This window comes from Bombus terrestris, chromosome 6 (genome assembly GCF_910591885.1).
Source record: "Bombus terrestris chromosome 6, iyBomTerr1.2, whole genome shotgun sequence".
NCBI lineage: Eukaryota > Metazoa > Arthropoda > Insecta > Hymenoptera > Apidae > Bombus > Bombus terrestris.
In genome coordinates, this window is record NC_063274.1 from 8,977,749 (window position 1) to 8,991,522 (window position 13,774).

General features: G+C 36.6%; 1 protein-coding gene across 14 annotated transcripts in view; it reads left to right on the forward strand.

Moving 5' to 3' along the window:
* LOC100646535 (neurobeachin) overlaps nt 1–13,774 on the forward strand; it is a 415,043-nt gene that overhangs the window by 259,771 nt on the left and 141,498 nt on the right. For all 14 annotated transcript variants that reach the window (XM_048406436.1, XM_048406431.1, XM_048406435.1 and 11 more), the window contains exon 2: nt 7,992–8,096. In XM_048406436.1, the coding sequence (XP_048262393.1) occupies nt 7,992–8,096 (105 nt within the window). The remainder of the gene's footprint in view (nt 1–7,991; nt 8,097–13,774) is intronic.

Sequence of the window (13,774 nt, forward strand, 5' to 3'; positions counted from 1 at the left end):
TTAGTGTGCTATAGAAGATTTTGAGGAACAACAAGCTGGCGAGAGAAGTCTACTAACGAAGAAACTTACTCGTCGAAAGTGGTTAATACTCGTTTTTGTATTTTCGATGAAGTTGTTCATCATCGATGCAAGAACTCCGCGTTATACTTCTTTGAAATATTTCAGGCGGGAATTCACTTTACCTCGAACATGAACGTCGATAGGATGATTTTCATTTTCTTCTCCGACGTAGCCGCGCTTAACGACGAAAACCATTAAAAAGCATTCACGCTGAAGCATCGTTGCGCAACGTCGTTAACTCTTGGTGGATACACACCGGGAAAGACGGTTAAAGTGTCCATGCTTTCGAGATCTCATTACCCACTCTGCTTAACAATCACTCAACAAGTTCATGAACGTCTCGGAGGATTATGGTAACGCGAATAGTTTGACGTAGTACTCTTAAAGCATTGCCCGCGTAATTAATTTAGAATAACGAATAATGGAAAATGATTTCTACTCAAAGGAATTCGCATCTAAGGGAACTAAAAAACTTATCTTCGCCAAATGCAAACTTTCGAAAAATATTGAAATTCCAATAATCCAACATCTCGCTCCAATGCGGCCAAAGCAAAAATACTTGGCGGTGTGTCGATTAATTGAGAAAGACGTAACGCCTAAAGGGAACAATACGTATTTTTATAGTCGATATTGAGAGAAACGACGGAAAGTCTGGGATATTCGCTGGCCATTCCCAAAAGATAAGGACCGAAAGTATGACTTGGCCCGACCAGAACAATGCTTGTGAATTTAGAGCTTGTGAAGATGGCGGCCTAATTAGGAGGAACGCAGCTTAAATATGAATGTCGGTCAGAGAGAAAGAGAGAGAAAGAGAGAGAGGGAGAGGGAGGGAGGGAGAGAGAGAGAGAAAGGACACGAGGTTTATGAAGAGAAAAAGACGAGCAATAAGAGGCCAAGGGTTCCGTACCATAACCAATGAACTCGCTTCGCGTTCCTCATCTTCATCTTACTTCTACAAGGGTTAAAAGCCGGGGTTATTCACCTGGTTATGCATAATGCACCGTGTGTGATAGATGATTTATGTTGTGCGTATGCTTCTGTAATGACGTGCTTTTACATAAAAAATATCGAGCAAAGGTATTTATCATTCTAGAAATATACCGTGATGCGCTTGAAGTAGAAATAAAAGAAAATATTAGTTACTATGGAATTATAAAATTTATATCGTAAATGAAAATACCTTTACTGTTGATTTTATCATTTGCTACATTACGTAATTTTTAAAAATTACCGATGTAATCATTTCTAGATTTTCATTTATTTGGAATATCTATACGTACATAGGTATGTACATTTGAAACTTAATAACATTTCATCATCTCATTAGTCTGAATTAGCAGTGATTCCATTTTTCTCTTTTCCACCCGCATTTTATCTTCCATTATCATAAATTTTAGAAGTGGGTATACATTCCAGCTTTCAAATTTTCCAATAACTTGTTATCGACTGTTCAACGTGTGCTCCAGTGTCTCTTAATTAAATATAAGCTATCAAGACACGTCCAATGAAATAGAGTCAGAGGTGCATGGTCGGGGTTAGCACCGATTTCGCGACGAACACTAATTGCTCTCGAGAATGAAGATTGATCCCGGCCTGACATCTCACGGGTTTCATCAAATTGGTCACCCATCAACCGGCTGGCTAGTGGCTGTCTGCCAATTCGAGGAACGATTAGGGATTAATGCAAGTAAATAGATGCCAATGCTAAGCCATCCTTGCGCCAATCTGAATTATTCATCAAGTACTTTATGTACTCACTACGAATCTATTATTTCTCCTTAACGTTTAATCTTTCGGATGATTCCTATTATTTCTACGTGTTTGTCGCTTTCTCTTTACATTCGAGAAATTCTTAATGTTTCCTTAGCATTACAATGTTTATGCTTACCAATTTAATATTTCCTTAAGCTCTTCATATATAATGTAATGTATATAATTCATTGAAACTGTTTACTATCAATATAAACAGAGCGAAACGAAAAAATGTGGTTTTATTTTACGAGTAAAAAGGAGTCGCTGAAACAAATAGCGAGCCAATTGACGTGGTTTACTGGATAGGCGAAAGGAGAACGAAAAATGCGAATACAGAGAGGGAAAAGGAACGAAAAGAAAGAGAAACGACGACAACAGGCTGCCCCCGCTGAAATTCTGTTTGCAAATGTACCGTCGAAATAACCTCTGGCGTATAACCTCTCCGCGGAGAATTTACTTTGGCGGGACGAGGGGTCTCCAGCTATAGAAAAAATTGCTGCTGAAGGTCGATCGAATCGAGCCGGATCGAGGAATTATACGGGTAAACCATTTTACTCGACGTGTAACTGGTGGTCTTCTTTTATAGTACGTTATCAGAAAGGATTTAAAGGAAGAATTGAAAATAAGAAAGTAGAAAATAAAAAATAGAATTTATAATATCAATCACGTACGAGTTAAAAGAAAATGTAAGTGTCCTTACCTTTGTATTCCATCGCTAATTATTTAAAATTTTTAATGTATTTATAATTTATTTTTATTAATAACCGTTTTAATGTTTGTTTAATTATTGAAAAAACGCCAAATCTATTCGTTTCGTAAATAATTTTTACACTAGATTCACGCTTTTGATTTTCTAGTTAACCGTCGATTATTATCTTAATTTGGACCAATTACAATTATATGTATAACAAATATTATAACAAGCGATAGTGAACACCTTTCGATAAATTCAACGAGCTCAATCACACACGAATATTCCTATAAAATCTAGAATTGCTTACCACAGTAACCAGAACGTCACGCACCACAAATTCAAACTACCGTCCGAACTATGCTTCCCGACATTAATTCTCTATAGAATTGACATCCTGAAATACAGTTTCAGATCTTTGCGTCAACGTTAACACTCTATCCGCTCAAAACATCATTCGGCTATCTGATCGCCAAGCGTGATAGTTTACAATGTCATTAAATCATCATTGTATAAAAAGTAGTCCTCAAAACAAGGACGAACTACTTAAAGAAATATTCATATGAATGAAATAAAAATTGTTTTTCAAAATCATCTGTGCCAGACAGAAGCTAAGAAATTAGAAAGATTTCCCATTTAAACAATCCAATATACATATTCCAAAGAGTATCAGCAATTCTCAGAAACCGATCCAAGTTTTAACCACTTCGAGGAGGAAAGAAACGACGAAATTCGATTGTGAGGTTCTTTCGATAGTTTTTTTTAACAACGTACTCAAAAGCGTTGACAGACTCGACGCGATTTCGTGAGAGTAAACGAAAGCTGTTGTTTTTGTATCACGATTACAACGCTGCAAAAGAAGAAAAAGAAGAAGAAGAAGAAGAGGGAGAGAGAGAGAAGTCCCCATCGACATAATGCATTCTTAAGAGGCAATTGAAAACCTTTCAAACCGTGCAAACAAGCCTCTGCGAGGGCCTGCGCGTTAACTCGATCAAGATCTTTCACGTGTGAACAGCGTGAACTGGACGAGTCCTTTGGGAACCCAACCGAATATCGTCGAATATATTATCATGTAACCAGACAAGTCCGCGAACAGCCATCGATTCTCCGACAGAAAATTTATCCGCTCTGGCGAAACGCGGCCGCTAGCTCAGTTCGTAATAAATTATGCCTCGGTAACGTAGCGGAGAACATTCGAAATTAGCTATCGGCTTTCAATAACGACGCGTTATTAACTAAAGTTGGAATAGTTTCACCTAACAATTACATGGTAGGCACTCGCAGTTTGCAGCTGGTTAAGGAAGAGAGTTATAGTATGTACATAGCAGCTGAGAGATTTAACATTTGAAGTTTAGATATATTTGCTGAGAAATAGGTTGGCTACTTTACTTAGTTTAGGGTGAAAAGTATTGATCTAAAAGTTGTTTCTAACTAGAAAACAATAATAACTTTTAAGAATACATATTTACGTATCACAGATCGCGTATCAATTTGCACACGTTAGTTACAATATTAATAATATTGTAATTACAAACTTCAGTAGTAATCCGTAATCCAATTATTTATAATATTTATTTGTATATATATACTAAATTATTATATATATAATAGATTCTTAACTATACTACGAAATAAATTATTAAAATCCACGTGTAACATTTCGGAATCTTCAACGTTCATTCCGCGATTTAACCATTCGCTTATCTAAGCATTCATCCTCATATGCAAATTCAAGAGGACCATTCACTGTGTCAGTAGTTGATAATTCGTGCCATATATCGATTTTCTAGTGAAACACAATCGGCACAGTCATCTCGTTGTTCTTATTAGAATTATATCTCGTGGCTCCCGAAATGAGCAAGGCTACTGTTTTCGTTGCCGAATAAGCAAATTTGGCACGTACCGGGAGGCTCGTTGACCGTTTTCAACTGACAGAAACATAGAAGGTGTAAAAGCCAGTGGTGTCCAATTAGCGGTCGGCAATGCTGACCGGCCCTAATTCACCGAATCCCATTCTACCTTCCGTTGAACGCCCATTTTCCCACGAGTTAGTGTGCGGATGCGGTCAAATACGCTTCCAGTCCGCGTACTATCGCGCGGAATCGGGCAATAGCCGAAAATCATAAGTCACGCGAGTCTATATATTTCTTTTCTCTTCTTTCGATTTTGTTGCATGGTTCAACAGAGAAAGAGAGAAAGAGAGAGAAAGAGTAGTTTATTGCAGCAAGCGATCCTTTGGTGTGGTGTGTAGACGCGTTGTTTATGGAAATTTCGCTGGCGAGTATTTGCGTAGAAAAACAATTCAATCGATCGAGACTCTGTTTGTTCTGGCGCAATCAATTTGATGGGATGCGTTACCATCGAATGTTGGACCCGGTACGTAACAGTTGGAACTTTATTTTAAGGAGAGAAATATCTCGTTTGAAGCTACACGGTGTTAAGGGTAGAAACGATATTTTTTCTTTATTTGAAATTGTTATCGGCTTGAGAAGGGTTGGAGATAATTTGTCGCGAGTTTTTTTTCACGGAGATTATGTCTACTCCTTATTGGCGTAACAAACTTTATTGCTTTAAAACTCCTATCAATCTCTTTTAGATACTAGCTCCGACTACTTGTACCAACTGACATATTGTCACAACTGATCGAAAATTGTTTTTGTCGTTCAAACTTGAGATGTAAAAATGGATAGACATTTTTAAACGCCTTTTTATCAAATAAGGATCCTAATTTTGTTCATTAGTACGTTTGATTCGAAAAATCTTCTATTGGATGATACTATTGACTAATTGATGAATTTCTCGTTGTGTTACTTCTTCGTATTATATTGTCTTCAAATATAGTAAAAAGGAACAAAAAATATTTCGAATTTATCTTTATATAAAAAAATATTCTACTGTTCAAATCTATCTATCTAGAAACAGCCTTTATACTTCCATCCACCACAAAAGAGGGCTCAAACTATGCCTTGAAATCGTACTTCGCCTCGTCAAATACTTGGCAAAATCTCGTTTCATCTCGCACATATCACCAGCGTTTTGGCAAACGGTAGAGATCGATATTTCTGGTAACCCTTCTATTTTTCAACGACTTACTAGTATTCCCTTTGATACCAACACTCAGAATTTCAACGAAAGACGCGGATTGTCTGGAAAGATAGCCACGGCGTCGAACGTGAAATCGTCGTAGCGTGGCACTCGTGACAACAACCTCTGGCTTCTTGCCGCGAAATTTATTTTTCTCGGAGGTTGCTCGTGAACGACGACTACGTGACAGTCAAGACAGCAGAGGGAAAACCGTGTGGCAATAACCCCTTCGCGTTTCAAACGAATCGCCCGCAGAACGAGGGTCAATGCCTAACCCTTATTGCGCTCGTCTCTCGTGCACGATCTCGAGAATTTCATAAAAAGAAATGTTTTTCGCCCGAATGTTTATGTAGCTCAAGGAATTCGTTCGAATAGGATTGAACGTGGTAATGGAAAACGGGTTGACAAATGGAAATCGACGATAACGATATTGAGTTTTTCAACAGTCGAAAACAGAAGGTGAATCAGAGATACAGGACAGTTATGATAATATCATTAGAAGTTATTTATCGAAGAAGTAATGCAATTTGTTTTTATCAAAGCTAGAAGGTATGATCATAAAAGTACCAAAAATTTGACCATTCGCTATTAATTCGTTGTAACATTTTCCGTCATTACTAGACTATGTACGTTCATAACGCAAAAAATAAATAAATAAAAATATATAAAATATCCAAAAGAATTCCCTTTACAATATTTAGTAAGTAAAACAGATTTCTGAGTAAATTCTATTTCTTTAATAATGGATATAAAACATTTTAAACGCTCTTTGCTCGTTTTCAAATTTTAAGCTACTTTTTTCCAATTTTATACAGCCCAGCGTGTTATTCGTGAATTTTTAGAAACTTCGGATCGTAAAAAGTGCTCGTGACCGCGTCTCGTCCACGTAGGTATAAGCAATTCATGACCGATTCATCAGGGCTAGTGTTTGGTAGAAGGCACGACAGGGAATAGCGAAGGAAGAGATACTCCACCGGAAATTACGCTCTCCCCATGGAGACAGAGCTTCCGGTTCGGCTGTACATAAGCCATCTCTCTGTAAGAAGACACCAGGAACACAAGTGCACACATATAGGTAGCTTCATAAACTCATAGCCTCGAATTTCTAACGATTCATTATCGCTATTCTGTGTGATATATAAGACAAGGTTAGGTAGCATCGAATGCATTTTTGTGGTCTATGATTAGTTTGCTATAAAGTTTAAACAGTAATGAAAAATAAGTGTCTTTGCAAGCTGTATTGTAAATGTAGATAATTCAATTGTTATAACAATATTCAATGTCCACGAATAATTATTAAATCATTAAAATCTTGTTGTAACATTGCAAAAATGTTCAGTTCATGTAGTATTCAGTTTAATTAATAATATTAATATTGATACTACCATACTATGGGAATGAAGAAGTAAAAATTCGATAATAATTTGTCTCAGATTCTATAGGATGGTAGAATGAAAATAGGCTGGACAAGGACTATCAACTAAGCCTACTAATATCTCGTTTGTCCTATTGGCATCTCAGAATTGGCATGGTTAATCTCTCGATCTGTCTAATACGAGGGCGTTAAATGAGCTTCCTCAGTGCTTCCGTAACCCTTGTATGTATAAGCAACGATACGTTCGTAATTCACGCGAAACCCCGAAATCTTTGCTCATACTACATATAATAAGTTGTCTACCATACCAGCTTATAATTTATTATTTCATATTTTTATTTTAATCTTACGCTTTCAACAGCTTGTTCGTAGTTGTTTTGCTTTCTTTTGAACCTCATATTTAAATCCACGCTGCATGTTGTTTCTGTCGAAAATATTTTCCCCGAAGTCCATCGTATTTTATGTCTTTCGGTATCGATAAGTCATCGTTCCTCCCGACCAATGAGAAAACTCATAAATTTTTTGCACACGAACGACGTGAATGTTTCACGACTGGAAATTCATTGCCAGTGCACGCTCGTTTACTAAATGTGTTGGACCTTCCCGTCGGAAATGTGTATACGGATGTTATATGGCCAAACGCAGTTCGATTCGGCAGGCATTACCTCTTTTGCTGCGAGTTTAAATGGATGGGAGGAGGCAAAGTAGCATAAATTCAAACGAAATCGATTTAAATGGAAACATCCCTTGAAATTATGGATGGATAGCGGAATAGACTTCAGAGTAATGGGATCGTCAAATTTGTTGCGATTGATTTTCATTAAATATTGGTTTTAATCTGAGCAAAAATATATTTGAACTAAAAAAGCTAAAATTAAAGTTAAGATATTAAGAGGTTCTATAGATATTATTTCAGAAAGAAACACGATTTTTCTGTACGAAATCTATACTCTACTCGATGAAGGTCTAAAATATGATAGAACATATTGAAAGACGCTTCTAATAACGATTTATTTGTTGTGATTACAGCTGGTGGGAGGCGAATTCGACATGGAACTCAACTTCGTGATTCAGGACGCACAGAATATCAGGCACATGCTGGAACTGCTCGATCATTGCCCGCCCAATCTCCAGGTAAGCATTGGGCGTAACGTTCGCCTCGATCAAACTAATTATCCAAGGGGCTGGGGTGTTATACCACGCCACAAATTTGATTCTGCGAAGGAACACACGATCACTGCGATCAATACGTCAAACTTGCTCGTAATTAATTTCTTGCTCGACCGCTAATATGTAGACCATTTCTTTGTCCCCTAAGAAACCTAATTTTCTCGTGGTTTAAATATTGAAAATGGATAAAAGGCACAAAAATAAATCGGAGACGTATAATAAAATTTTTCTATTCAATCCCGTTAAATCTACCGAAAAATGTAAAATTTACGTAAAGCTCCTAATCACGTTCAGGAAAGTTACAGACCGATAAGCTGCGTGTTATATAATGATATACCTTTTTCTCAAACTTTCGGTTGGAAAAAAGGGGAAGTTCAAAACTCTGAACGCGCTCGACGGGAAAAAAGAATTGAAATCCATTACGTTGCAAATTTCGTTCGAGGGAGAAAACGAATGCGCAGAGCGCAAATTTTTTTTTTCACCCACCGTGAAGCCACGGGAATTTATCAACCTCGTCGACGTCGCTTGCATTGCTGTCTCGATTCAGACACGTTACCAGTTTCAAATCGTTACCAGTTTTCTTCCTTGATGGAGAAAAATGGAACTCGCGAAATAGTGGTATGATTTGCTGCGCGAAAATTGGAATGATTTTATTCGTTACAAATGGTTGCAAATTAATCAAGATCAGACACCAACCGTTTCGAACTGTTTTATTATCCTTTTACTTGTTATATAAAATATACGACAGTTTGTGCAATTATTCGAAAACTTGTAGAATCTTCTTATAAATATATTATGTGTTATGTATAGAAAATGTTGAAATTTAATAAAAAAATTTGTCGTGTCTGTATACGCTGCTAATGAAATTTCGAAATATTTTATGTAACACATACGATATATAAAATCTTTTCTGTGTTATGCGTTGAAATACTTTTGTGAGCCCCGTATATACAGAGGGCATAGAATTAACTGTGTAAAATATATACGTACAAAAAGTGAAACCATCAGTTAGTCCACGCAAAACAATGCTCGTCCATAACACACGATGCAAGAAATATCGTTCCCGTTCGAGTTGGGCGTGCAAGAAACGTCGAACCGCTACGTCGCGCCGTTTTCTTCGCAACGTCGATGCATCACGTGTCGAAAACGGTAGTCGTGAAAAACGCAGCACTATTACGGGGCTTCGAAGTCGTTGCATTCCGTCTCGTTAAGGGAGCCATCAGAACGACGAGATACAGGCATAAGGATAAGAAAGTTTCGTAAGTAATAGCCGGTGTTCGGCCGCCGCGTCAAGCGAAGAAAAAGCCATTTACTCTTTCTACCGACGCGACGAGTTGTTAAACTTGCGCGAGCTGCTTGCGTCGTGGCGAGAAACTTTCGATGTAAAAGTAAATAGAAATTTAAACTGTGTACACGGAATAAGTTATAAGAGCCTTGTTCTACCGTTTCTCGCGTCCTTTGATCACAACAGGGGAAAACGTTGTTGCACGGTTCCGAACTTTACAATAGAATCTAATTTGTTGCTTCAATGATGCAAGTTTCACAAACGAACAATTTGCCTCACATTGTTCTCATCAGTTTTATATACACGTATTGTTATATCATAATCTAATATTTAATCAGTCTGACAAGATGGAATCTATTAAACTCAAGGGACTTTTATTATTATGTCCGGTGACTCTCTATACAAACCGGGCTCCACGCCGCAGATAAGATGGTTGCTAGATATCCACACACCCTCATTGCGTATCCTCAATAATCTTAAGGACCCACCATAAATCTTGGCATTTTCATAATTAAGGTCCTTCAGATCAAACAAGTATCTTCTTACTTCAAGTGTTCCTTAAATTTATTGTCTACTCCGGGAAGGTACGATATCTCCCGCTACCAACTTTTTCTCGGGGACGGCTAGAACCCTTCCTTGTCCACCAACTTTTTTTTTATCCAAACAGAAGCAATGATTATTGCCTTCACTTTCCTAGATAAATTGCCATCAACAAATCCAATGGTCCCGTGCGCCGGACACACCCATGAATAGCTTTCCTCCGCCACAGCATCATCACCGAATTTTATTGGTTTTCCATCTTTAGACCAGCCAACATCTGTGTTCGGCTTTTCATGCGTTAACCAATCAATGTCTTGACTGGTTTATCAGCCTTAGTTCAGTCATTTGTTTAACTTATATCTATACACACCGAGTGTAACTGTCTATGTCTACAAAGTTGTTGGAATAAAGTGTATATTATAAGCTATCACTTCAGTGTTATAATCAGTTCAACCATCTCTATTATCCTAATTGAAATAGGGGATCGATCATTTAACGTAACAGGAATAATCGTAACGGGAATTTATGACTCCTGTTGGCGCGCTTCTTCGCGATCGCGTTTCCCCGCGAACGGTCGAACATTTATTTTTGTGGAAATTCCGTAAAATTGTTGAATCTAAGTGGAAGAAATAGTATCGAAAAAGATATTAAACAAATTCTTGAAGTCCCCTTCCATAACCATAATGTTGGAGAACAGAAACCGATAACGTAAATTGATTGGAAAGAATCGTAAATGAGATGTTGCGTTCGCGCGACGAATAAAGATACAAATGTAATGGATGGTTGATTAATTGGATAACGTAAGTCGAGTAATTAATCTATTAATCAGAAAGCACGTTTTTACATATTGTAACTTGAATAAAAACAAGGATGCTTTAATTTCAATGCAAGTTAAATCGGAAAGTGAGAACGGCTCCTACTTTTATATTCCACTTCCAAACATATCCCAAGTTCTTTCATTAATGTATGCAATTGAATAATGCTCGCTTTTGCATCATTTGACACGCTTTGGCATTTCAATTTACATAATCGAATAATCGATAACCAGAGTATCAGTTTCCATATAATTTGTACATGGTCGTTTAGGTAATTGACGTCCTACAGTACATTAACTGTAGAGTATGTATATCTTTTAATATCTACGAGGTTACGTTCGTTTTGCTCATCTCCGCGAAATCTTTAATTATTTTGAACATGAAAAAGGTTATAAAACAGACATGTTTCTCGTTTCATCCATCTGCGTGTTAAAATCAGGGTGCGCCAGAATGTTTTATACATCTCAATATTTTTATTAACTGACAATGAGATACGAAACGAAGAGGGCATATAGAAATAAAACAATATACCATTGCGATCAGTATATTATGTAATTTCAATGTTATTAAAAGAGGATATAGAATTATTGAAAACAAAGAGGTTCCACAGAATACGAATGAAAATCAGTTGTTTGAAACATCGAAAATAGAATGGCAGAAAATATTAAAAGTTATTCAGTGAAATAATAATTCACAGGGAACAATTCTCAAATTAAAATGTTACCTGTAACCAATTCGATCGTGTCTTTGATATCATTTCAGTTGCGCCCAAAATAATTTTTATATCGTCGCAACTATGGAGAACTGTCAAGTGATCCACTTTAAGTAGTACATCTTATAACATGAAATAGTAACAACTAGAAATAATGATCAAAACTGCGATATATGTATCCTAAGGCGCTTTAGTAAAATTTAATGTTTTCCTCGTTGTTCGCGGTTGATAATAAGTGAATCATCAAGAAATGTGTATTAACGGAGGATAATAGCTCAGTAATACGAATCTACGGTGTGAATTCGCCGTATCATCTTGACAGAATTGCCTGTGGCTGATATAATCTGTTGGAGATCGGTTTCTGGTGTCCTCAGAATCCAGTTCGAGCACGTTCCTGAAATGTTAATACTGTTAAGGGAGTTTCCTCGTCGATGTCTCCAGCTGTACAATGCTAGTTCTCTACATATGAGTGTCTTATATGCACGTATATGTATAGGAAATGTCCTGAGAAATACATATACATGTACGTAAATACACGTACATAGAAGGCTCCAGTCATTGAAATCTAAGCCAGGCACGATACAGTATGCAACGTGTTACTTCAACGAACGTTTCTTGTATTCTTGTTGTCGAAATAATTGAAGGAGCACTTGATTTGTAAATCTAGCTTTTTATAAATGACTTTTTGTAGAGAGTATGTAGCATAGTATGGGAATAATTGAAGATTTCCGATATTTATGATTTGTGTGAGAAGAATGTTCTTCCTCTTTGAATTTCTGTAAGAAAATACAGCAAAGAAGATTTAAAGGGTCAGGAAAATATTTGGAGAAGCGTAGAAAAGTGTTCAAGTGTAAAAAGAGTTTCGTACTCTATAAAACCAAAGTAAATTAGTATTAATATCTGTACTATTAATTTCGAAGCGATGAAATTTAATAGGAGATTTAATATTGGTATGATTAAGCAAGTAAATTTCAATGTTGATCTGGTGTACATAGAAACTTTCAAAGTTCCTCTGTTTATCCACTTCGGTCCCTTTTCCAACGTTAGATTTAGAAATAGAAGCAAACGGCTATATGCGAATATTTATTCTTTGAGTCCTACAAACAAACTGACAATAACCAACGGTGAAACCTTTAAACGAGATCAATAGAAACCAAATTGAACTTCCCGGTACAAAGACCAACCAACAATAAACGGTTTCCGTCCTTGCGCGACTAGCTTGTACTTGAATATCAAGACGAAGAGAAATAACATTTCAATAATTTCCATCGGAGGTTTTCTCGGCTGGGGTCTTTGTACCAATTTACAGTCAACTGTTATTCACCTCGGAGGCAGAGGTTGACGTTCCTCGAAAGATACCAACTAGATTGAGAAATACACAATTAAATACCGACTATATTTCTTCGTTATTTATCGTGGTAACCTCGTTGCAACGTGGTAAGATCTACAAAGAGGCAATTAAAATGAATGAAACATCAGGTTACAGACTTGAAAGGTACCACCAGTCAGAGACAAGAAAATGTCGCTGCTCTGTAAAGCCGGTAAAATCAACGAAAACAACTGAAATATTGAATCTTTTCATTAAGCAACGTGCCAGTAATCCGGTAGAATTCCAATCGAATTTGCTGTGTCCATTATCGCATGGTTGAAGGTTCAAAGGCGCGAATCCCTGTAACCGTACGCGACTCGTTATAGAACCTATTCACAGCAGAGTTTTAACATGCATTGCCATTACGCTTTATACCACGTTACGATATAACGAACACGATTCGAAATTTTCTTGTATTAGATTTTCTTCTTTTTCGTTTATCGTTGTTGAACAGCATGGTTGAGATACGTTTTGGAATTGAAGTTTTTAAAGTTCCTTTTAAATTACATCACTTATGTATGCATGTGTTTTGATGTTTACTAATCTGGATGTATTTGCAAGAGAAATTTAGTTTATATGCATATGACAATACATAGCAAATGATAATTAAATTGTGAATCCTGTGGTATATTGAGATATTAACGTATTTAGTTAGCAGCGTAATTCGAATATTCTTTATAAATTTTCAAACACATATTTAAATTCATACGGTCAAGTTCAAATCTAAATATTTAAATAAAAATTTAAATTTTCAAATTTAGCTTTTTAAATTACAGCGAATTACCATTTTTCTAACATGATTTATGACAACTGAATATTGAACAAAGTTAATTACACGATAGCCAACCTGTTAATTTCAAACTTTGATAAAGTAACGTTTCGTATGCAGGAACCTATCACCGCACTTGAAATCCAAATAAA